Here is a 24,459-nt window from a genome sequence, read left to right as displayed (position 1 = left end):
CCACACCCTGATGTGCTCCGGCCTTTTCAGGGGGAGATGGAGCTGACAAAGTCTTTGTCAGTCGGATCTGTCAGGGAAAGCTCTTTGTTCTTCAGCGTTTGCTCTCGCTTCCCCCTCTCCAAACCTAAACTAGATGCATCTGCTTTTGTTTTCTAAATGCAGAATTAGGGACTGAAAAGAGCCCCTTTGTAGTGGGGAGGAGGGGGGAGAGCTGCAGATCTTTAACTGGGAAGGCAAGGTCAGGGGGGAGCCGCTCTATTGTGCTGGGACTCTCCTCCTCCAGCTCAGCCCTTTCTGTGCCCCCTCTTCACACTCCGGTTCCCACTGGAACCACTCTGAAGCCGTGGGGAACCCGCCTGGGCGGGCGAGGGGGGACAGGCTGCTCCCCCAGCCCCGGGCCGGGGGGCTGTGCGGGTGCCTGTCCGCGTCCCCACTGCCGTGTCCGTGCTGGACCGCAGGGATGGTGCGGGTTCACCCCGGGGTGGGTTTGGCTGCTTCTGGGTGCCGCAGCTGGGAGCCTCTCTCCTTCTCTGGCTCTTTCCCGTGGCCGGGCAGCCCCACAGTGTTGCCACCCCCTTCCCAGCTGCCCCCCCGCCACTCTCCCAAGGAGGAGGATGACCCAGATACGGCCACCAGCCTGGGGCAGGACCGCGTGGGGACGCAGGGTCTGGGCCATGGCTGCACACCCGCCAGCCCGAGGCCAGCAGCCCCTCCGCTGCGATGCAGGCCCTCCCCCAGGACACAGAGGGGACGTGTCCCCATGGTGTCCATGCCAGCCTGCTGTGGACCTTACCTCCTCCTGCCTTTCAGCAGCAGCTGGTTCACTCTCCCAGGCAGAAAGGATTACTTTTTAGTTAAGAGCCTGCAGCTCCCACAACAGCAGCAACCCCCATCAGTGTCTGCCCAGTGACTCCTCGGCAGTCCCCCACCTGCCCTGGGGAGCATCCGTCCCTCTGTCCGTCCTGCTCACGCTCTGCTTATGCCACCAGATGGTGACAGCTCGTGGCCACTCCTGCGCTGAGCCCCGATGTGATGCTGAGGCCGGTGACACAGCTAAATCCTCGAGCATCCCGGGAGCAGGGGATGGTTTTCCCCATTTTCTGCCATTTGCAAACACTTTTGCTTATAAAGGCCCAAGAACGCGTGTCCTGTTGACGCAGTCAAGCAGAAAACCATCGCCAAGGAGCAGCATTGTCCCCTTTCCACCCCAAGGGTGCGACCCTGGAAGGTCCATTCCAGAGCCAACATTTATAAGTCTGGTGCAAAAGCGCAGTGGGAGGCATGGCTGCTCTGGAGGAGAACAGGGCCAGGAGCTGTGCAGCGCGGCTCCCCCAGCTCGTGTGGGTGCCCCAGCAGGCTCGGGAGCCGGGCACCTCCAGCACAGTGGCCCAGCTCCTGGCTGTTGGTGATGAGGGGGCAGGAAAGCAGGGCTAGGGATGAACAGCCACCCGGGGTGCCCCAGAGGTGCAGTGGGCTGAGGCCAGCTCTGCTGCCCTGCTGTCATCCGAACACTCCCCACGGCCAGCTTGCTGGCAGAAGAGCATCCAGGAGGTGCGTTACCTTCCCCCCTTCCCCTTATCCACACATCTGTCATCCTGGGAAGAAAATATTCAGCGGGTCTTGGCATGGCAAGCTGAACGGTTGCCTGAACCAGCAAGAGGCTGCTCCTGAAGATGGATGCCCAGCATTTGGTTCAAATATAGCTCCGGTGATTGACAGGGCTAATTCAGCCTGTCCTCTTCCCTGTTATAACTTAATCACTTCCACATTGCCCCGCGCAGGTCCTGCACTGCCAGCCAGAGATGTCTTCATTCCAGGATGCGGAACGTGGAGCCTGACTCGGGGCTGCTCCTGTGCCCGTGCTTCCTTGCACGGCGGCTGAACCGCCCTGCACCCCCCGTTACCCCGAGCCTGCCCAGCCAGGGGGGGCTCATCTGAGCTGCACAAACCGGGGCTCTGTGGGGTGGGATCCGGTCTGGGAGATACAGAAGACAGGCTGGGTTCACTGGTCCCCAATATCCCCCCTTGCCCCGCAGCCCGGGGACCCAGCGCGGTTCCGGCTAAGACTGAGCAGGAGGCACAACGTGCTGCCTGTGCATGTGGAGAGTTTTTTGGGGGGGGGGCTCTGTGTTAGAGCTGGGGGCTCTGTGTTAGAGCTGTCATGTTCCTGCTCCAAACCTGGGTGAAAGGCTGCCCCATGTGCGTGGCTGGGAAGGGCAGGGACCGCAGCAGCGCTGGCTCCTGGCTGGCTCCCGGGAAGGCTCCGGCCACCCTTTTAAAACCTGCTCGCCGAAAGCGGGTGCCCCGGGGCCTTGCTTTGCCGAAGGGCTGGGCAGGGAAGGCAGCGGGGTGCAGGCGGCCCCCCTCGCCCCTGCCCGCGCCACGGGGCCCGGGGATGAGCATCGCGGCAGGGCCCGTCGGGGCGAAACCGCCTGCAAAACCAGCGGGGACCCCCCCCACACACCCCCGCGGCGGGCGGCTGCCGGGAGCGCGGCCCGGGAGCTTCGACTTGGGGGGGGGGGGGGGGCTGGCCCGTTGGCGACTACAAGCCCCATCAGCCCGCTGAGGAGGAGGAGGGTGGGAGGAAGGGCGGCGGGGGAGGAGCCGGGAGGAGGCGGCGGGGCGGTGCGGGAGCGGCTCAGTCCGGCGGCGGCGGGCGCACGGCGGGGACGGGCGGCAGCGGCAGCGGCGGCCGTCGGGGGTGGCCGCGGCTCCGGGAGCGCGTCCCGCCGCCACCTCGGGGCCGGCCCCGCTATGGGGCGGCCGCTGTGAGCGCGGGGGCGGCGGGGCTGCGCCTCTCGCCCCGGCCGGGGCTCCCCTCCATTGTTCCCGGAGAGCCGCGGGGCTCCGGTGAGTACCCGCCGCCGCGCTCCGACCGGGACGGCACCGGCACCGGCACCGCGGGGCGGGGGCCCGAGCCGGCACCTGGGGGCACCCCCCGGCCCGCGGGGCTCCGCGGCGGGCGGACCCGCCCCCCCATCCCCTTTCGCCCCCCCCCCCCCCCCCCCCCCCCCACCGGTGCGCCCGGGGCGGGGGGCGGGGGGGGTGCTCCCGGTTTGCGGGTGCTGGAGGTTTGCGGACACCGAAGGGGGGTGTGGGGAGGGGCTCCTGTTTGCGGGCGCTCACCGGGGCCGTCCGGCGTGCGTGTGTCGGGGGCCCCGCTTTGCAGCCCCCGGGGGGCGGCAGTTTGGAAAGGCGGCCCCGTCCCTCGGGCCGAGCCGCGGCTGGAGACCCCCCCCCCCCCGGTCCCAGGGCGGGCGGGGGCCCGGGACCCCTCCCGGCCGCGGGGCTGGGGGCTCGTTGCCGAGTTGCCGCCTGGTCCCTTGTTCCCGAAAAGTTCCTAAGCGGGAGCCCCGCGGCTTCCAGAAAAAGATGGAAAAGGAGCTGGGATTAGTTTTGTTGAAGATTGCGGATTCTGGGGTGTTCCGGTGGTCACCGGGGATGGCGGCGCTCGGAATAGCGCGGTCCGTTACGGGTTTGTGTTTCCCTTTGTATTTGGAAGCTGCCCGCGGGAGGTGGGGGGCTCCGAGAGCCTCCTTTATCCCAGCTCTTTGCGGGAATCGCTCTCGTTCGCCCATGGCGAGCGCGGGGGGCGCGGCGTGGCACCCGACCGCGCGGGCGATAGTCGGTTTTCTGCTGGGCTGACGTGCGCAGCCCCGGGGTGGGCTCCGGGCGGCGGGTTCGGTTGCGGTGGTTGTGATTTATCTATTTTCTTTGCTGTTGGGGCCGTGAGCCAGCTGGCCTTGCGCGAGGAAGGAGCAGAGCGTGTCCGTGTTCAGGTTACGCCGAGGAGCGCGGAAGCCGCCTCGCGAGTCCCTGCTCTGCCCGGGTTGTGGAGTTACGGCCCCGCGGCTGGGGTGTCGTGGCTGGCCCACGCAGGTTCCTCCCCGTCAATGTTTAAACCCCGGCGCTGCGGGTCGCCCAGCCGCTTGCGTTAATAAACCAGACGGGCTCGGAGGCTGCTGCCCTGCCAGGGTCCCGGCCAGAGTGAAATGGGGATTGGTGTTCAGGCGGAGGCGGTGATTTGCTCTGGCTGGAAATTTCTGGGTGCTGACCAGCTGGAAGCGAGCGTGCGTGCAGAGGAGTGGGGGGGCACCCGCGCTGCCCAGCCCGGGGGGTGCCGCAGGAGCCGGGGCCCCGCGGACCCCTGCTCTGGCTAGCAGCCATTTTCCCCACACAGGAGCGCTTCCTCCCTTAATCTCCGCGGTGGCTGGCACGCACTGTTGCCTTTTCGTTGTGTTGCTCAGAGGGGATTAAAACAAATAGTCCCTGCCCTGGCGGGGCGAAGGCAGGAGCAGCCCGCATGCACATCCGTCAGCTGCGGGCTTTGCCTGCCCTGGCGGGCTGGGAAGGAGCCCGGGTTGCTTCCAGGTTGGGAGCTGGAGCTGCCTGTTGATTAATCTACCTAAAACCAGAAACAGCACTAGGAGCTGTATTGACCCCAGCCCCACTGGTTTCCCCCCGATGCACCGGCCCCCCAAGCCCTGGCTGCTAGAAGGGGCCACTGGGCTGGAGCTGGGTCACAGATGTTCATCCCTTCCCAGAAATTCAGCTTTCCCCCCCATTGGGGGGGACCTTCTGTTTCTGAGCATGAAGAGAAATGCAACCAGTTGGGGATATGTTTGCTGGAGAAGTGTGTGTCCTTCCTCTGCCAGCACCTTTCCTTGGAGGAGCTGAAGGTAGTGAAGACCCCATCCAGCTCCTGCCCAGGCTGGATAACAGGCCTCTGCCTCTTTCAGGTGATGGCAGGCTGTGGTTGTGCCCCAGTGTCCCTGTCTTGGACCAGTGCCCTCCCAGAGCAGCCCAGTGGAGATTTTTTGGGTACCAGTGGGTGCTCTGCAGGTCTGAAAACCAAGCCCTCGGGTAGGGATCCCTGAATTTGAGGATGCTTCTAAAACTGAAATGGTTTTACAGAGATCTGTGGGTGAGGCTGGGCACTTCCCCATCCCTCCTGCCCCACGTGCCAGGCTCCCCCACTGCTGGATGCCCACAGCGTGCAGCGAGCTCCGTGCTGGAGACACCCTGGTAGCTGTAAGGCCTCGCGGCAGGCTGCAGCACGTATGCCCAGCAAGGGTTAACGCAGTATGCATGCTGCACAGTTGGATATTTATTTTTCCAAGCATGCATCTGCTTTAAGCATTATAGTTTTTCCCTATAGTTACATTTGCAGTTGTGTTTGCTTTTTATTTCAGCAAATACTTGGTTCTTGACCTGAGCTGCAGGCTGGGGCAAGGAGCGCTGGGTGAGGGAAAGGCTTTTCTCTGCGTCACCCAAGAATTTTGCCTTTGGCATGCCCTTCTTCCCCAAGGGCGCCTGGAGGGCCGCTTGTGTCAAGCCTCAGAGAAAAATTGAGTCTCCTTTCTGTATTTTGGAGATGGAGGGCATCTGTGCCAGGCAAGGTCTGTCACCCCTTCTCCACCCCAAGGGATGCGGGGCCCCGAGCTGGGTGCAGCCCCCACTGCGAGCTCCTGAAGCCTTGCAGACCGGAGAGCCCAGCTCGGACTCTTCTCCCTGTTGAATTTGGCCTTTCCCTGTTGTTTTTCTGCCTGTTGCCTTACACGCTGGTTGCTGGCGCTGAGGCACCGCGGCGCTCGCCTGCCCCCGGGATGCTCTGACATGGTGGGTGCTGCACGGGCCAGCTCTGCTCCAACGGGGACGTGGTGGCCAAGCTGCCCCGGTCCGGAGCCACCCCAGCCCCACCGAGCCCCCCACCCCACCCCAGCCGGCAGCGCGAGCACACGGAGCCTGGTCCCGGGGGATCAGATCGGGGGGGGGGCCCTGGTGGGACAGCACAGCGTCGCGGGAAGCTGCAGGCTGAACCTGGGCTCTGACCCCCTGCTCTGGCACTGGGCAACCTGCTCCGGCACCGGCTTCTGCTTTTGGCACTTTGGCTGCATTCCTGGGGAAGGGCCACGGGACGGGAAGGGGCTTCCCCACTACACTCAGCACAGAAACGTTCAACACGAGCTGCTGCCCGAGTGTGGAAGGTCCCATCTTGTGCCGCGTCCCTGGGACAGCTCAGCCCGGTGACTCACGGGCGTGGGACAGGCGAGGGGCAAAAGTGCAGCCCTCGGGGTCCCCGAGGACAGTGGGGGAGACAGGTTGCACAAGGCTTGCTCCTCGTGAACGCACGGGCGTGCAAAGGCGGCGTGAGAGCATCTTGAGAGCATCTTCCCCGACACCCGGGTGTGTGGGGAGCGTGTGCCCCTGGGAGGGCGCGCAGGTGGGCACAGGGGTGTCCGTCACTGCTCCAAAATAGCTCCGTGGGTGTAATGGCCAGTTGTAATTGCAGTCTCGGAGGCAGGTCTCCGAGGGGCAGTTAGCGCTGGCTCCTCTCTTACTGCTTCCATTTTTAGTTGTTTGAATCCACCCCTGAGCAGTAAATTGCAGTGTGCCGGGGCCGCGGGGAGCGGGGACGGTGCCCGGCAGGAGCCGGACACCCACCCTGCCCAAGCTCCCGTCCTCCTGAGCAAACGGTTTCCTGTTGGGATTTCTATAAAAGCTGCACAAACACGGAGAAGAGCCATGCCGTTGTTCGCACAGGTAGGAGCACTCTCCCCGCTTCCTCGCCTCCTTGCCGAGCGGGCACAGCGGAGCCCCGGGGGGCAGGCACCGTGGGACTCCCCGGGGCTCCCTTTTCCCCTGGGAAGGAGGGAAGGGTCCGTGCTGCCCCTTCCCTTCAGCATCCTCTCTGAACGCCAGGGTTTCCTAGGGTGCTGCTGAGCCTCTGCAGGGGGGGCAGGCAGGGTGCTTGGTTTGAGCCCCGCGCTCAGGATGCGTCCCTGTCCTGCACCCTTTGCCTTCCAGCAAAGCCGCGGCTGCCGCCACCTCCCTGTGTGCCCCAGGGAGACGAGCATCGGTCCTGTGCTCCCTCTGGATCTTGGCACCCGTTCCTCCCTCCCAGTCCCTCCCAGCGACTCTCCCAGGCCGCGGGGCAGCTCTTCGCTGCCGAGCGCTCCATACGCCATGGAAATATGCTGCTGTCGAGCCCCTGAATCAGCTGGAAGGCGCCCGCTCTGAGGTGGATCTGGAGAAGGGCTTTGCTGTGCGCCGAGCCAGCACTGACTCATTTTTCAGGAACTGCTGCTTCTGGAAGCGCTGCGCTCCCCTCCCTCCATCCCTCCCGCCCCTCGGCACGGGGCCGGCTCGGGAGGCCCACGCAGACGCTCCGCATTAGAGCATGTTCCGGGGAGCATGTGCTGTCAATAAACAAAACCACTTAGAGACAGAAAATAATTTCCAGAAATACCAAAGACTTTTTTTTTTTTTTTTTTTTTTTTTTCTTCTCCACGAAGAATTCCACCTCCCCCTTCCAAACCCTGATAAATTGTTAACATTCAATAACTATTTTAAAGCGCACTGCCTGGCGCCGGGGCGCACTGGTGCTTGGAGATAACGCTGGTGTTTGCCGGGTGCCGCTTTTCCCTGCCCGATTGCTTGTGTCAATATTGTGGGTCTCAAATGCTCCTGCGCCGGCCGGACCCGCAGCAGTTGGGGCCCCCAAACCTGCGCCCCGGCTGGGCGTCCGTGGGCTGCAGAGGCTGTTCAGGGGGTCTGAGCTCCCCGGGCAGGACCCGGTGTTAACCGGGAGCCCTTTGGGGCTGGTTCTGGCGGCTGCTCGGCCCATCCGCAGGGAAAAGCCGGAATTTCGGGCAAGGGGAGCCAAGGGTCTCGCTGGAACAGGAGAGGCAGCGGCCGGGGTGCCCGGAGCTCCGACGGACCAAGTGTGTGGGGAAGATGAGTAGCGGCTTATTACTCACTACAATTATTACTCACAGTTTTTAACAGCGCATACTTTAGGCAGGCGTCTGATGGCAAAAGGAAGCGCCTGTTCGCGCAGCAGGTCGGGAGCGGCTCGGCACGGGGCTTCGGGGAGCACGAGTCGGTCGGGAGAGGAGCGGGGTGAGCTCAGGACACGCAGCGAGGGCTGGGGGGCGCGGAGGTGCGGCTGCACCCCGGGAGGTGCTGTGGCTGCCGGCGCCTGGAGGAGGGTTTCGGGGACGGGATCATCCCGTCCGCACCCTGGTCCTTGCACTTTTCCCGGAGCGTTTGCCGCCAGCATCGCCCTGGCTGGAGCGGCACGGCCGCGCTGGGGTTGTGCAATTAACTGGGCAGGGAGCTCGCCGGCAGAGCCCGGTGGGACAGTTAACGGCAGCCGGTGTCGGGACCTCCATCCCAGGCTTCTGCGGAGCTGCAGATGCGCCGCGGGGGCGGAGCGCGGGGGTTTGCTCGCATCCACACTGCAGCGAACACTTGGCCGGGGGCAGCTGGGCTTGGGCTGGGGCTCCCGCGTCCCCCTCGAACGTGTTTTGGCAGAGCTCTGCGCTCCCAGCGTGGCGGGAAGGAGGGATGAGGGCTGTGGAGGGCACATCCCCGGGGCACCCTGAGCCGGGATCAGGCTCCGATGCGTCTCCCTGTGCCGGATCCCTCCCCGCACAGAGTGGTCCCCTGGCAGGGGATGGGGACAGGGACCGGAGGGGACGGACGGGCTGGAGAGCCCAGCGTGAGAGCTGGCAGGGACGAGAGCGGATTGTAGTGTTGGCCGTGGAAGCCGGGGGATTTCTCCCCAAACGGCTGCTCCGAAAACAGCTGTCGGTGGAAAAAGATCTGCCGCACGTGGGAGCGGGGCCGAGGCACCGGCTAACCCCTTCGGCTCCGGGATGGCTGCGTGCCCTATAGATTCCATAGGGGATGGAGGGGCTTGGGGTTTGCAGCGGGATCTGGGTGCACGGTGACATGGACAGTGTCAGGTTTTGGTCTGGATATGTGGAATTTTCCGCAGCCAAGTCTTGGGTCAATGGGGTGCTGGTGGTCCTGGAGCGCCCAGGGGTCCCAGTGCTGCCGGGGTGTTTGGGGCAGAGGCTGTTGTGGAAACAAGGGAGAGAGGCAGGAGGGTGTTTGCCTGCAGGTGTGCTCACGCGGGGGAGAAGTGGCCTTTCCGAGCCCAGCAGAAACATCTCCTGTCCCACAGAACTTGGCGAGATTTTGAGATGATTTTTCATCTGAGAAAAGTTAAGGAAAACTAAGAAATTTCCGGGAGCTGCTGCACCGTGATGACCCAGCTTGGGCCAAGGGGGTTATTGTTTCAAAAATTCTGTGGAATTTTGATCTGTATGGGAGATCTTCTTTTCAGCACAAACTAAGTGCAGGAAGAGGAAAACAGGAGAGCAGGAACCTGCCTTTCTTTAACCGGCGTTTGAAAATTTCTTCCACCGCTCTGGGAGATTTTGCTGCGTTCGATTCTGCTTTGCCAGTGGTTTTGCTCTTGACATATCAGTGCTTTTATGCAGGAAAACATAACCCTGCCAGTCAGCGCTGGGTCGCTTCAGGCTGCGGAGGGGTCCACGGGGACCTGCCCCCACGGCTCCGGGGACATCCCGCTCCCCGGGCTGGGTGCGGGAGGAGCATCGCCTGCGACGGCGAGCCCGTGGAGCTGTGCCGGTGTGGGATGGCGCGGTGTGGGGGTGCACCTCGCCCTGCCCTGACTCTGCTTTCCTCCTTCGCAGCTCGGAGGGGCTGACGGCCCGGCGGAGACCCCCCCCGCGCCCGCCCGGGGCCAGCCCGGGGTCCCCATGGAGTGGGAGTTGCGGAGCCCAGTCGCCGAGCAGTAGCCGCAGCAGTGGGATGTTTACCTGGCGGTGCCTCATCCTTTGGGCTGTGCTGGTCACAGCCGCGCTCTCAGCTGCCAGGCCGGCCCCCACCCTGCCCGACCAAGGTAAGGCGAGCAAAGGGACCGCGGGTCTCTCGGGAGAGGCTTCCCCGGGGCTGCCTCCGCCTCTGCGTTTCTCTTCTGGCCCTAAGAGAGCCGCTCGCCCTCGCAGAGGAGGCAGAGGGCACGTCCCCCCGGCAGCAGCGCGGTGCCTCGTGGCCACCCGGCTACCTGGGAGCTGCCGGCCGGTGCCCGCGGGGACGCGGCGCACGTTGCCCGCTGAGAGCAGCTCGCGTGGGCGCAGGAAGCGCGGTTCCGGCGTTGCCCGTGGGCGTTTTAAACCCCGAGGGAAACGGTGGCAAAACCCCACGTTGTTGTCGTTGTTGTCGGTTTGGAGAAGGATGTGAAGCCCTGGGGGCTGTGTCCCTGGCGGGGGGCGGGGGGTCACCGCCTGTCATGGCCCTGACGATCTGCAGCCCGAGACGAGCGTGAAGCCTTCTCCCACCCCTGCCTGACGCTGGGCTGGGCTGGGCTCGGTGGGTAGGGCCGAGGATTTGGGTGCAGGGTACCGGAGCAGGCTTTGCCAGCTGGCAGCGCGTGGGGTGAATGCACCCCACGGAGCCCCCCGGGATGCTCCAGTGTGGCTCCCGGCTGGGGAATGCCCACGGGGCTGGGTTCAAAGCCGGGACTGGCTCAGGCGGCTCCTGCAGCCCTGATCCCTGCAGGGCAGCCCCAGGCGAGGGCACCCCCCTCGCTTCTCATCACTGCTTTGCCCTAGAAGCCTGGCAAAGGCAGGCGGGGGGGTTTGCTGCTGCCGCAGCCCTTCAAAGCTCCGGAGCGGAGTGGCACCCCGAGATGCACCTCGGATGGGCTTGAGGGGGTCACCTGGCCCCAGAGACAGCCGGCCCCGACAGAAAGCACCGCTCTAGCATTTCAAAGCCTTGGCCTTCCCCTCGGTGAGGCAGAGAATAAACAGACCAGGCAGCGCCGCACAGGACTTCTGACTTACTGCCTTTTGGTTTTAATTACCCAAGAATGTCTGGTCTGTGGGGTACTGCTTTTCTTTTTAAGGCTCGCTCCCCCTTCCCTCTTCCTCCCACCAAAACCCCAAGAGGCTGATTGCTGGTGCTGCTGATGTTGGGCATGGCACCCCGGAGAGCAGCCACGCTCCCCGTGCCCACGGTCCCATCACGGCTCAGGGCTTGGGACGGGGCAGGAGCTGGCACCAGCGAGCAAGCCGTGCTGCGGCCGGGGTCCCTGCACGAGCCTCGGTGTGGGGAGGCCAGGTGATCGCGGCTGGAAGCATGCTGTGATGCTGTGGCCTGTGCCTCTGGTTTGAGCAGCAGGTCCCCTGGTCATGGATACATCCCAGGAGAAAGCTGGAGCTCCGCATCGTCCCTGGGGAGCTGCGGGCTCCAGAGAGGAGCCCGGGCAGAGCATCGCTCACCGGGACCATCTCTGAGATTTTTCCGTCAGCATGTTTTACTCCCCACTTCTGTAAACAATGCGGTTGACAGTGGCAAACGTGTTTTTCTCGGGAGATTGCTCTTTCTAGAAGAGGTTTCCTGGCGCCGTTTGGGGAGAGGATGGCTCTCATGCTGCCAGGAGAGAGGCACTGGCAGCCCCGTCTATCACACTGGGAAAGCTGTTGGGGTGTTCAGGCTGAGGGCTAATTTGAGCAAAGGTGGGTTTTGGGGTGCTTAAGGAGCCCTGCAGCCCCTGGGGGGTTTGGGGAGCAGCGTCAGGCGGCGGTGGAAGAGGAGGAGAGGTTGGAGAGGAGGGAGCTGGTGCCTCGCCAGCCTCATGCCAGGGCTAACAATAACCTCTGGAAACGTTTCCCGACATGGTTCTCACCAGGGCGGCCCAATTAGTGCCACAGCAGGAGCCCGGCTGGGGCTGAGTCCATCCCTTGGCTCCGGGGCCAGCTGGTGGGAACAAAATGTTCCCGGCAGGACGTGCGGGATGGGAAGAGCCGGTCCTGGGCCAGGACCCGCGGCCGTGCCGCCAGCACCTTGCCGGTCTCTTGCCAGAGCGAGCTCCGGATCTGGCCCCGGATTGGGGGGGGGGTGTCTGGGGTCCCGCAGGGTGTGCATGGGGGCTCAGTTCTGTGCTGTGGGGCGTCGTGTCCGTGGGGCCAGGCTCGCTGTCCTTCCCCCCACATCGCCGCCGGCTCACGAGCATCGGCCGGGGGGCAGTGGCGGCCGCGCTCGGGTCCCCTCCGCGCCGGAGGCAGCAGCTTTCCCGGACTTTGTTCTGGATGTTTATGGGGTTTCAGTTTACTCCCGGTTCTGAGGCAGCTAAGCTCCCTTCTCAGGGAGCGAGTAATCCCCCGCGCCCGGCCAGCGGCCCCTGCATCGCTGCAGAGGAGGATTTTCAATCGCTGGCTCGCCTCTCCTCGTGGCGTGGGGAGGGGGCTTGGGAACTCTGCCTTTGTCAGGGGCTTGCTTCTGTTACTGAAAAATCTGCAGCAAATAAAATATTAATGGGCACTTACTGCATTTTATGGTTACCTAAATTTGGAGGTGGTAAAAAACCCCTAGTTAAGGGGAAAAGCCAAGAAATTTCCATGAGCAACCTCCATCGCCCGCCCTCACAAAGCCGGTCTTTGTCTTCAGGTTAAATAGAAACCTGCAGAAAATTGCCGAGGGGATTTTTTTCCTCTCTCCTTGTCTGCTATTGTCCTCGCCGCTGTTCAGGCATTTCCACCGCTCGAGGTCTGCCTCATCCCTGCCTGGGGGGTGCTGGGGGTGCAAAGCAGCCGAGCAGGGTTTTGCGGGGAGCCAGGCACAGCCGTGTCCCGGGGGACGGGGGGGTCCTGCCTTGGGCAGCTCCTTTTGGGGCCCGCTGAGCCCCAGCAGCCGCCCCAGTGCAGCAGATACTTTCGGGGGGGGGGATTCATCTGCCCTCTGGAGCTGGGGAGGGGGGGGGGTTGGCAGAGGAGCCTGGGGCTGCAGCCCCCTCCCTGCTCAGCCGAGCCCCCGTTGGGGCGGGGGGGCAGAGGGCTGCCCCATTTCCTGGGGCCGCTGCTGGCCGCCCAGCTGGCCACAGGCTTAACCTCCCCCCCCCCGGCCCATCTGTGGGGCCAGCGGGGGCCCTGCCTCCCGGGGCTTTGTTGTGCCCGGCTCAGCCGGGGGCTCTCGCTCCGGCCCCAACGGGAGCCAGAAGCCCAGGGCTGGAAGGGTGCTGAGCTCGGGGAGCGTGGGGCTGTGCTGCCGCCGCCGCCTCCTCTCCCCAAACCTCGCTCAGCGCTGGCAGGATTGTAGCACGTCGACCTGGGGGCTACAATCTCCTCTTCCCCCCCCACCCTGCTCCCAGCAGCGAAGGTGTTTCGCAGAGCTGTAGCCTGGGACGTGCTGTCACCAGCCACAGCATCCCCCGGAGGTGGCACAGCGAGGGTCCTCAGCTTGTCCCCGCTGCTCCCCGGGTGGACTGCTGGCCCTTGGCTTTGTCCCCCTCTCCCCATTTCCCTGATGTCCTGTGTCCCGTCACCCCCCTTGTTTTAGTGGCTCTCGCTGTCTCCCCACCCCTTGCCCTGGCAGCCCCAGGGGCTCAGGTTTGGAGGAGCTGACTCCTCACTGGAGCCCTACAAGCAGCTTAGAGTTCCCCTGCCAAGCCATGGAGCCTCCTGCACTTTTGCCGTTGATGGCAGCGGCCCAGGATCATTACCAGAGCTCAGGGGGGGGCCCAGCAGCCCCCACCTGCACCTCCAAGCCCTCTGCTCCCCCAGACCCCGATTGCTGCAGCCACTCAGCCCCCGGCTTCCCGGGGCATCCCGTGTCCTCTGGGGCATCCCGCTGCCGGCCTTCCCCTCCCAGCCTGTTGAGCAGGCATTGTTCCCCGCCTCCCGCCTTTCCACTCGGATGCTGTCACTCCGGCCCTTAATTGAGGAGGAAAAAAGAAATATGAGTCTTTGGGAAAAGCAGCAGCGCTCTGCCGGAGCCTGGGCTGCAGAGCTGCCCCACGGCGAGTGGAGCCACATGAGGGGGGTGCAAGGGGGTGTCTGGGGGCTGCCTGGCTGTTGAGCCCCCCTCCATGTGCAGCAGCCTGGGGCTGCTCAGGAGAGATGTGGGCAGGGGAACGCGAACTCTGCCTGCACCAGCAGCGAGCCAGGGCCTGGGCAAAGCCGGCGGTTATGGCAAAAATCCACAGGCGCGTGTCTGGATTGGGGTGCTCGCCTGTGCCCCCCGGGGTGGGCAGGACCCCCGGCTGTCCCACGCCTGGGGGGAGGCAGGGGGTGAGGGTCTGTGCCCAGAGCCCCTTCCCCCAAGGGCTCCGCTCTGCTGCAGAGCTCTGAGCATGGCTGGGGGGGTCCCGGGGGGAAAGGGGTGGATTTATTCTGACAGCTTTGCAAACTACCAACATGCCTGTTAATTAAGTGCTGCTTCATTTGACGTGCAGGCTAGGAAGAGCGGGAGTGCCTGGAGCAGTACATAAATCCCCCTCTCCTCGCCGGAGGAAGCATCTGGGGACCCGAGGCGGGGGGAGAAGTGGGCTGCCTCCCGGGCTGGCTTGGTCGGGAAGAGCCATGGGTGCCTTGAGCCCCTCCAGAAAAGCCATGGGTGCCTTGAGCCCCCCAGGAAGAGCCATGGGTGCCTTGAGCCCCCCCAGGAAGAGCCATGGGTGCCTTGAGCCCCCCCAGGAAGAGCCATGGGTGCCTTGAGCCCCCCAGGAAGAGCCATGGGTGCCTTGAGCCCCTCCAGAAAAGCCATGGGTGCCTTGAGCCCCCCAGGAAGAGCCATGGGTGCCTTGAGCCCCTCCAGGAAAGCCATGGGTGCCTTGAGCCCCCCAGGAAGAGCCATGGGTGCCTTGAGCCCCTCCAGAAAAGCCATGGGTGCCTTGAGCCCCCCAGGAAGAGCCATGGGTGCCTTGAGCCCCTCCAGGAAAGCCATGGGTGCCTTGAGCCCCCCAGGAAGAGCCATGGGTGCCTTGAGCCCCTCCAGAAAAGCCATGGGTGCCTTGAGCCCCCCCAGGAAGAGCCATGGGTGCCTTGAGCCCCTCCAGAAAAGCCATGGGTGCCTTGAGCCCCCCAGGAAGAGCCATGGGTGCCTTGAGCCCCTCCAGAAAAGCCATGGGTGCCTTCACCCCACCCTAGGAAGAGCCATGGGTGCTCTGAGCCCCCCCAGAAGAGCCGTGGGTGCCTTGAGCCCCTGCCGCTTGCCCGCTGGCATCTCCCTGGCCCAGGCTTTCCCCGGGGACGGGGCACCGGGGCTGTGCATCCCCCCCCCCCCCGAGCAGCCGAGGCGCAGGGATGCTGCGGGGGGAGCAGCAGGGCGAGGAGGTTTTTAAATAAGAAAGAAGCCAATCCCCGCGTCCCGGTAAGCGCTTCCTGTTGGGATTAGCGGGGCTGCCGGGCATGTGTGTGCTTTTTCTTCAGGAAATACCTTCGGAAAGCCCCGCTGGGGTCTCCAGGGCAACCGGCGGCCTCGGCCCCGAGCCCCCCGCCCGCATTGTCCCCGCGCCGCTTTGTTGGCCGCTTTATTGCCGTCGCCATCGCCGGCACAGCCCGCGGCTCCCGCCGCTCGGGGGGGGGGGGGGGCTGCACGCCGGGCTCTGCTGAGTGCTGGCGCAGGTCTGGGGGGGCCCGGGCTGTGGGGGGAACGGGGCGGGGGGGCACGAAGGTTAATCTGTACCGCTGCTCTCCCCGGGGCGGCCACCCCGTGTCCCCGGGGGAGCCGGTGACAGTTATACGCGCTTGGTGACACTCTCCATCTGGCCGGCGCTCGCCAGGCTCGGCTCCGCTTTCGGTTCCATTTCAAAGCCGGAATAAAGCAACAAAACCACGGCGGGCTGCTCCGGCCGTTGCAGCGTGCTTCTACTTTTCGGGCTCGGTTGGGAGCGGAGGCGCGTCCAGCCGGGGCTGGAGCTGCCCCCCGCCTCGCCCAGCGCATCGGGGCTCCCCACGGGCTGCAAGTGCGGGGGGCCGGGCCGGGGCTCTGCCCTGCAGGATCCACACTGGGACCCTGGTGCTACCTCCCTGGCCTGAAGAGTTACAAAGGGAACAGCGGATAGCTTAGACGTGCCCAATCTAGCGTGCGTTTTGCTGTTTTCTCCAGGCGGGCGCTGCTGGTGTGTGTTTGCTCCCCTCACTGTTGCCCCGTTTTGCTCAAAGGCGGCTGCAAGCACGACTGCCCGGTGCTGCTGCAGCCCACCTTGGAGCAATCCCACCCCCCCTCCCCGGGCATCGCCCGGCTCGGACCGACCTTTGTGCGGTGCTGGGAGCAACCCAGGTGACTTCTCCCGAGCCTCGCCACGCAGCAAGGGCAGGCAAGGGCCCGGAGGGGGCAGAGCCAAGCGTTTGTCTGGCTGATTAAACTTTTGCTAAGGTGGCCGGCTCGGGGTTTGCTCGCGCCCCAGCGGGAGCAGCTCTGCGGAGGGGCTGGGTCTGCTGCCTTGGTTTAGGTTACAGAAGAGCTGAACACGAGAAAGAGACATTTTGGGCTGCCCGACTGCGGCGATCAAACGGGCTCGCCCTAATTACCGTCCGTGGAGGGCTCCCGGGTAACCCCGCTCACAGCGCCGGCTGCTCCCGGCGCACCCCCTGTGCTCCCTGGTTTTACAGACCATCTGCGTTTCCGAGGGGGGTTCTGTGCATCAGCAGCCCCACGAGCCGGGCTGCCCCGGTGCCCGCGGCACGGTCTGCGGCCCGGCCCCGCTCCCGCCCGCAGGGTGAGCTAACCTGGACATGCTCATTAGCCTGTGAATTCGTTTTCAGGCCGTTCCCACCATGCTGCGTTTTCCGCCTTATCCCTGAGTGCCAGAGATGTGCTTTGGGTTACCAAAGGGCAGGATCCTGCCTTGCCCTCTGCCTCCTCTCTCCCGTCCATCACCCTCGACGCCTCCCCGGTCATGCTGTTAATGCAAAACAGCCTCCGACTCGGAGGGGCTGGGGGAGGGGGCTGCTGCCTTTGAAAAGCAATCTGGCCACACGCCGGCGGACCCCCGGCCCCCGCCTGCCCGGGCTCCTCGGCGCAGCAGAGCCCACGGCTCCATGGCCCCAAGGAGCAGTGGCACTTGCCCGGGGACCCCTGTGATGCTGTGCCCACGGGAGGGGACCCACCTGAGCTCGGGATGCTGCTTCCGCGAGCCCCAGCGTCAGACTGGGGTGGCTCAGAGTTCTCCCTCCCTCCAAAGACCTCCCCTGCCCGCCGGCCAGCTCCTCCCCAGCCTGCAGGTCCAGCTGAGAGGTGTTTGTGGAGCTTGGGGCTGGCCGCAGCCCTTTCGGGGCGAGTTGTGGCAGGAGCCCGTGGTGGTCCCTCGGGCAGGCTGGGCAAGGGGGGGCCCGGGGTGAGCTCTCGAGCCGCAGCGGGGTGTTGGTGCTCCTGACCCAGCGTCGGTTCGGTTGTGGCGTGGTGGGACCCCGCAGCACCGCGGCCGTGGGACGCCGGACCCCGGACCTGCACGTGGCTCAGGGGACGGGGACGCTGGGGGACGTTTGTGGGCAGCGGGGGCCCTCGGCAGCTCCGGCCACCTTCTGCAGGTTATTCTGTGCGATAAGGAATGAGTTTATCGGTGCGTGGGGAGGTGGAGGGAGCGAGATAAGGGCTGTGGCTGCAGCTCCACGTTTTGTGTTGGTTTGGGTTTTCGTGGGTGCTTATCGCTCGCTGACCTTGCTCTGTTTGAGAAGGGGATCAGGACAGACAGGAGGACGTTGTGTTACCGAGTCCTGTGGTGCTCAGACAGACGGCGATGGGACATCACCGCTGCATTGTGTGTGTTGGAAGATGCCTGTGACTAATCGCTTGAAACACAAATCAGAAGTGCCCGTCCTGCGAGGCTGCGAGAGGAAAATGGGGAAAACAGGATTGCAAAAGCAAGACCCTTCCCCCGCCACCTAAGGAGCTCCCACCAGTCTTCACCTTCTGTGTTAAAACGCTTTGTAGCCTCCTCACTGATGGATCTGGAGCTCTGGTTTTTGGTCTTCTAGCAGCTGAGGAAAGTGAATTTTTCCCCAACAAGCTGTTTGCCTTCAAGTGCTAAGCAAAAGGCAAAGGAGAAGCTCTCGAGCTGCTCGTAGATGTTTTCCCCATGAAGCTTCTCATCAGTACGAGGAGAAGAAAAGCGGCCAGCAAGCGAAGTGCAGATCACGACGCGGTATAAATGAGAGTTTCTGAAGAGCTGAGCTTTCGTTTTTGGCAGGTCGGAGCTGCTGCTGGGCCCTGGGAGGAGTGGTGCTCGCTGCCAGCCCGCGCTCCCTGCCTGCTCGGCCCGGGGGTGTCACGGGGGGGGTCGGTGCAGCGCAGGAGCAGGGAGAGGCTGCACTTGTCTGGCTCGGTGGGCGCCAGGAGCGGAGGGTGACAGCGGCGTTAGCTCTGCAGCCAGACAGCCCCGCCGACGCGCCCTCGGGTGCTGTGGGCGTTCGCAATTTGCAGAGATTTTGCAAATTGCCGTGATCTTCGCGAGGGGCTGCGCGGGTCCCGAGGGAGAGCCGTGGCTTTGCTCTGCCCCCCCGGGGCCGGAGCGCGGTGCCTGCGGGCTGCCTGCCCACCGGGCATGCCGGTCCTTGGTGGGGACAGCCCTCGAGCCGCCCGTCGGCTGAAGTTTGGACGTTTCCAGACCGTTTCTGCCGAGCTGCCTGCGTGGGGTTTGTTGGGACTTTCCAGCCCCTCGGATCAGAGCGGTTGCACCACGGAGCCCTTCGCCTGTGCCCGGAGGTGCAGTGGCAATGTGGTGCTCCCTCCTCCGGAGCCATGCACGCCGGCCAGCCCGCGCTGCCCGTTCCTGGGGTGATGCTCACGCTGCATCCCCACGCCCACGGAGCCACCACGGAGCCCTTCCTCGGGGGGGGGCGAAATTTGAAAAGATGGTTTGAAGCCCAGCACGGAGCCCAGGAGCAGGGGAGCCGCTCGCCCACCACCGCAGAGGGTGAGGACGGAGCCGTGTCTGCACGAGCAGGGCCAGGAGAGACCAGACCACGCCGCGACGGGATGGAGAGGAAGGATCTTTGTGCTGCTCACACAAATGTCATCTCGGAGCAGCTGCACCTCTCCCGTCCCAGTGTCGCTGCGAACGGGGACGCTGCGGCCGGCGCTGCTTCTCCGGAGCTCCCCTGGGCTGACCCTTTCTGGCGATGCCGCTCTCGCAGCCCCTCGCCCCCCCGCCTGCTGTCCTGCCGCAGCCCCCTCGCCCCCCCCCCCAGCCTTCCTGCCCCACTCTTAACCAGGGCGGGGGGTCCCGGTGGCATGGGGGCCCTGTCCTGCTTCGCTGGCTGCCCGCTCGCAGTGGTGGGGACCCCTGCGCGGTGGCAGAGCCGAGCAGGGATTTGGGATGCTCCCGGGAGAGGCCGGATCCTGCCCAAGTTGCCCATTTCTCCCCCATTTCCAAGCCCCTCGGCCGAGCAGTGCTGAGTGAGAGGCTGAGGAGGGGAGTGCGTGCCTTTGCAGTCCCCAGGTGGGGAGCGGGCCGTACGGCGGGGTGACGCGCTTGGTGCTGCTTGGGGTGCTTCAGCCTCTGCCTCTGCCTCCCCTCCGCTCCGCAGCCGGGGCCGCGGGTCCTCGGGGCCGCGGCGGGAGCATCCCCGCAGCGCACGTTGCCTCATTAACACAGAAGCCGCGGCGGCAGCAGCAGCAGCAGCAGCATGGTCTCCTTTGGTCTCTATTTCTTTTCTCCCTTCTTCTGTTTTTTTTTTTTTTTTTTTTTTTCTTTTTCTTCTTCTTCTCTCTCCTAACTCCTCCAGTTCAGCCCAAAGCAAAAATCGAAGTGGAGTCCTACTCGGCCCACCCCGGTGACCTCCTCCAGCTGCGCTGCCGGCTGAGGGATGACGTCCAGAGCATCAACTGGGTGCGCGACGGCGTCCAGCTGGCCGAGAACAACCGGACGCGCATTACCGGGGAGGAGGTAGAGGTCAGGGACGCGGTGCCCGAGGACTCGGGGCTCTATGCCTGCATGACCAACAGCCCCTCGGGAAGCGAGACCACCTACTTCTCCGTGAACGTCTCAGGTTCGTAGCGGCCCTGGGTGCGCAGGGAAGGGGCAGCCCCGGGGCCGGGCTGCGGAGCGAGGAGCAGGCTGCCTCTGCACGCCTTTGCATGCTCGCCGGCACGGGCACCGGCCACGCGCGGATCTGCCCGGCTGCGCGGTGAGTTCGGGGCGGACCTGCGATTCGGGGGGACCCGGAGGAGTTACCGGCGCGGGGCGGTGAGTTCCCGCCTGCTGCCGTGCAGGGAGAAGCAGCTGGAGGTTGTCGCCCGTTTGTCTGCATGGGGCTGGGGGGGGGCCAGGGGGGCTGCCCACGGGAGCGGGCGCACGCTGGGCACGAGCTGAGGTCCACGCTGGCGTTGTCGGAGGGTGAGGCTGGAGAAGAACGAACGCTCGAGGTCGGGAGGTGTCCGCCGAGGTTTGGGGCATTTCTGTGCCTGCAGCGTCTTGGCTGCCGGCCCGGGGGGGGTGGTGGCCGCGGGCACAGGGCGAGGAGCCGTGCTTGGACACGTAGCGTGGAGCTCTGGAACCACCTCGGGGGGCGAATTGCTGCACGGTGCCCACGGGCTGCGAGCACCGGGACGGCCGGCACTGTCAGCCCCGGCTGTGCTGGGGGGCGTGCGGAGCGTTCACCCGGGGTCCCCACACCTCCCCACCACTGCCCTGCCCCGCTGGGCACCGTGTCCCCCCGCCAGCCCACGGTGCTGCGGTCACCGACTGGCCCCACTCGGGAAGGATCCACGCACGGGCCGTCAGTGGGGCCGTCTCTTCTCTTGCAGACGCGCTCCCCTCCGCGGAGGATGATGACGATGAAGATGATTCCTCTTCGGAGGAGAAGGAGGCGGATAACACCAAGCCGAACCGTACGTGCGAGATGGGTTTGCCCCTGGTGCTGCCCCGGCCTTTGCAGGGGGGGTGAGGGGCAGGTGGGCACCCAGGGATGGAGAAAGGCAGGCGAGGGTGGGCAGGGGCTCCCGCTCCAGCCCGGGGCACCCGGCGGTAGCGAGGGCTCGGTGCAGGGAGCGGGTCTGGGGGCACCCGGGTGAAGCAGCCTGGTGGGAGCGAGGGGATGTGCCAGCATGGGGACATCGGGGTAACTGCTGCTGCAGCCATGCCTGCTGAGAGCACATCCCCCCCCCAGCTGCGGCCGTGACCCCCAGATAACACCCCGCACCCGGGAGCTCCCCCCCTGCCAGAGCCAGGCGGCATCTCCCCGGCTCAGCCCTGCCACGGGCATCCCCAGGGTTAAAACAGGAGCAAAACGCCGGAGCTGCCTGTGGCTGGAGCCCCGGTGGGTTCGGCTGGGTGCCCCCCAAACTGTGCTGAGCTCCCCCACTCTGCTCACCAGAGGCCATCGCTCCCTACTGGACCTATCCCGAGAAGATGGAGAAGAAGCTCCACGCTGTCCCTGCCGCCAAAACGGTGAAATTCAAGTGTCCGTCGAGCGGGACGCCCAACCCCACGCTGCGCTGGCTGAAGAACGGCAAGGAGTTCAAACCCGACCACCGCATCGGGGGGTACAAGGTACGGGAGCCGGGGGGCCGGGGCGGTGCAGGGCAGCACCCCGAGGAGGTGATGGGCAGCAGGCAGCGGCCTCGGGGCTCAATCCGGCTGGGTGCAGGCTCCGCACACCCCAAGGGGCCGGGGCTGGAGGGCTCACTCCGCGGCAGTGGGGAGCGGGGGGAGGACCGGGAAGGGGCTCTGCAGCTTAAGAGGCACCGAGCCCCCTGTCCGCGCAGCCCCCGGCGGGGGCAGATGGGCCCCTCTGACATTCCTGTTGCAAAATAGCCCTACGGCAGTGACCTGCTTCTGGGTCATGTTTGCATCAGCTCAACCTCGGGGGGGGGGGGGAAGCCTTTGCCGGCTTTGCCTAATCCCCCTGCGCTGAGGAGCGGGGGTCTCAGCATCCCCAGCAGGCGAGGGGGCTCCCGGGGCTGGCTGGTGGCCCCCGGGGCTGTGGGGTGGAAGAGCCCCTCCATTGCTCAGCAGTGGAAGGCAGGAGCTGTGCCGGCAGCCTGGGGGTACTGGGTGGTGGGGGGGGGTACTGGGGGGGGTGGTACGGGGGGGGGGTGCCCTGGCCCGCGTGCAGGGGCCACATTTGCTCCCTGAGCTGGGCAGGCGGCTGCGGTGCTGCTTCCCCAGCAGAACCCGCAGCAGGTCCAGGCTGCGGGTCACCCCCCGGGGGAGGACGGGGGGGCTCAGCTTTCCCCTTCCCACGGCTCCGGTCCCGCTGTGGGGTTGGTGCTGTGGGAGAACAGTCCCAGCGGTGGGACCAGCGTGCCAGGACCCCCAAACTTCATCCCTCCCCAAAGGAGAGGGTGGACCACGCTCCCCCAGCATCTGGGGCTGCTGTTGTGCCGGCAGCAGCTCCAGCGACCCCCCCTGGGTGACCCTACAAGCATCATCCCCGTTTTTCATCTCAGTTTTGTGGAGCCTGCAGCCTGCCTGGGGCTCGCACCCCTTGGTGGGCGTCTCCCTGGGTGGGACCAGCCCGGCTGGGTGCTGCAGGGCCGCGGCTTTGGGCTCTCACTTGCCACCCCCAGTCCCTCGTCGTGTTGCACAACTGGGACCCGGCCGTGGCCCTGCGGGCTCCAGCCAGGTGCCAGGGATGCGCGGCAGGAATGCGGCCCCGTCACGGTGCTCGGCCCCACGCAGCACGTCCCGGGGAGGGACACGGGCTCACGGGCGGGGAGGAGAGGGGCTGCTGGCAGCGCCGCGGCTCCCCGGCCGGTGACAGCGCCGTGCCCTGGATAGCTAATGGGGCTGAAATGCAGGACTGTGGAAATAACCAGTTTCCAGCTGGGAGGGAGGAATGCAGCCGCCCGGGCAGGGAGCAGGGCTCGGGGAGGTCTCGGCCCCGCACTGCTCCCCTGGGGCTGGCCGGGGGGAGCAGCGTGGGTCTGAGCCCTGGGGCTGGCCGTGGGGAGCAGCATGGGTCCGAGCCCTGGGGCCAGCCATGGGGAGCAGTGTGGGTCCGGCTGTGGGGAGCAGCGTGGGTCCGAGCCCCGGGGCTGGCCATGGGGAGCAGCGCGGGTCCAAGCCCCGGGGCCAGCCGTGGGGAGCTGCGTGGGTCCGGCCGTGGGGAGCAGCGTGGGTCCGAGCCCCGGGGCTGGCTGTGGGGAGCAGCGTGGGTCCGAGCCCCGGGGCTGGCCATGGGGAGCAGCGTGGGTCCGGCCGTGGGGAGCAGCGTGGGTCCGAGCCCCGGGGCTGGCCATGGGGAGCAGCGTGGGTCTGGCTGTGGGGAGCAGCGTGGGTCCGAGCCCCGGGGCTGGCCATGGGGAGCAGCGCGGGTCCGAGCCCCGGGGCCGGCCGGGGGAAGCGGCTCTCCCCGGGCTGCAGCGCCCGGGGAACAATGCCGGTCTGTTCCCTGCGCGCTCTGAGGCCGCCAGAGAGGGGTGTCCCTGCGCGCCGGGCGAGCCCATCACGCTCGGCTCACAACATCTGCTTCTCGGCGCAGTTGGCTCCGTGGCGAGGCTGTCCTGGGACAGCTGGGAGCAATTACGGTCCCTCTGTAGGAAAGGGGAAAGGTGACCTCAAAGGGAGATTTATGTCCTGCCCGTACGGCGGGGGCCGGGGGGCTGGGCCAGCTCTGACGGGCGCGAGGGCTCGTGGGCTCCAGCCCGCCGGCGCTTCGCACGTAACGGGCTCTGTCGTCACCCCCGCGCCCCCAGGTCCGCTACGCGACCTGGAGCATCATCATGGACTCGGTGGTGCCGTCCGATAAGGGCAACTACACCTGCATCGTGGAGAACAAATACGGGAGCATCAACCACACCTACCAGCTGGATGTCGTGGGTGAGGAGCGCGGGGCGGGGAGGGTTTGCCCTGGGTCCCTGCCCGCCTCCCCGAGCAGGAACGGGTGCTGCCCCCTGCAAAGATGGGGAGCTGGCCGTCCCCCCCGGCACGCGGCTCTGCGGCAGAGTGGGTCCGCGAGCAGGCGAGGCAGAAGGTTCACCTCCACCCGTTCTGGGGATTTTTTAATTGTGGTGGAAATAATTTCATAGACCAGACAGAAACTTTTTCTAATCGCCTTATTAGCCATAATTCCCAGCTGGGAAGGCTGGTCTGAGCAGTTCCACATGTGGAGCTGCTCTAAATGCCAGTAAATGAACCATTAAAAATGTGATTTAGTTTGATTACACTGAGCAAACTGAAGGGAACAGTCAGCGAGGTGAACAAAGGGGTTTGTTAATGCTGACTCACCACAGTGGCAGGCGCTTTGTTAACGGCCGGGGCCCTCGTTAGGTTTGTTTGACCTCTGACCCCCCCAAATAGGTACCGACGTCCCTGTCCCTGCGTGGGGATTTCACCTGGCCCCGGCCCCGGCCCCTCCTGACTGCTCCCACCCCACTGCGGGGGTCCCCCGGGGAAGGGGACACCACGGCTCTGCTGGGTGCACCGGTGCCCACCCTAGGCGGGGGTCCTCGTGCATGGCGGGGGGGCCGCAGGGTGCACCCCTGTGCAAGGCAGGAGCTTCCCCGGGGGTGGGTGGGTGGGTGGGTGGGTGAGCCCCCCGCGCCCCGCCGTAAGGTGCCCTGTCTCCCCGGGTCCTGCAGAGCGGTCCCCACACCGGCCCATCCTGCAGGCAGGGCTGCCTGCCAACAAGACGGTGGCCCTGGGCAGCAACGTGGAGTTCGTCTGCAAGGTCTACAGCGACCCCCAGCCCCACATCCAGTGGCTGAAGCACATCGAGGTGAACGGCAGCAAGATCGGCCCCGACAACCTGCCCTACGTGCAGATCCTGAAGGTAAAGCCGCCCCCGCGTCCCCGCAGGTTCGCCCGTCCCGTGGGGCAGGAGCGGGGCAAAGTGGCAGCCGTGCAGGATGAGCCCCCCGCGGCTGGGGACCCCCGGCTGTCACCAGCCTGCCCGGCTCCGCGCCGGGGTGCCCAGAGGA

General features: G+C 65.5%; 1 protein-coding gene across 6 annotated transcripts in view; it reads left to right on the top strand.

Moving 5' to 3' along the window:
- Window positions 1-2,651: 2,651 nt before the first annotated feature.
- FGFR1 (fibroblast growth factor receptor 1) overlaps window positions 2,652-24,459 on the top strand; it is a 28,698-nt gene continuing 6,890 nt past the window's right edge. For 4 of the 6 annotated variants that reach the window (XM_042801482.1, XM_042801481.1, XM_042801480.1 and 1 more), the window contains exons 1-7: window positions 2,652-2,850; window positions 9,507-9,715; window positions 19,323-19,586; window positions 20,344-20,427; window positions 20,913-21,088; window positions 23,236-23,359; window positions 24,121-24,311. In XM_042801482.1, the coding sequence (XP_042657416.1) occupies window positions 9,625-9,715; window positions 19,323-19,586; window positions 20,344-20,427; window positions 20,913-21,088; window positions 23,236-23,359; window positions 24,121-24,311 (930 nt within the window). In that variant the 5' untranslated portion in view covers window positions 2,652-2,850; window positions 9,507-9,624. The remainder of the gene's footprint in view (window positions 2,851-9,506; window positions 9,716-19,322; window positions 19,587-20,343; window positions 20,428-20,912; window positions 21,089-23,235; window positions 23,360-24,120; window positions 24,312-24,459) is intronic. The other 2 variants (XM_042801484.1, XM_042801483.1) reach the window with 1 other exon arrangement.

The sequence above is a fragment of the Tyto alba genome, unplaced genomic scaffold (assembly GCF_018691265.1).
Source record: "Tyto alba isolate M040663 unplaced genomic scaffold, T.alba_DEE_v4.0 Super-Scaffold_34, whole genome shotgun sequence".
NCBI lineage: Eukaryota > Metazoa > Chordata > Aves > Strigiformes > Tytonidae > Tyto > Tyto alba.
Note: the sequence above shows the minus strand (reverse complement) of the source record. Positions and strands in the feature narration are given on the sequence as shown.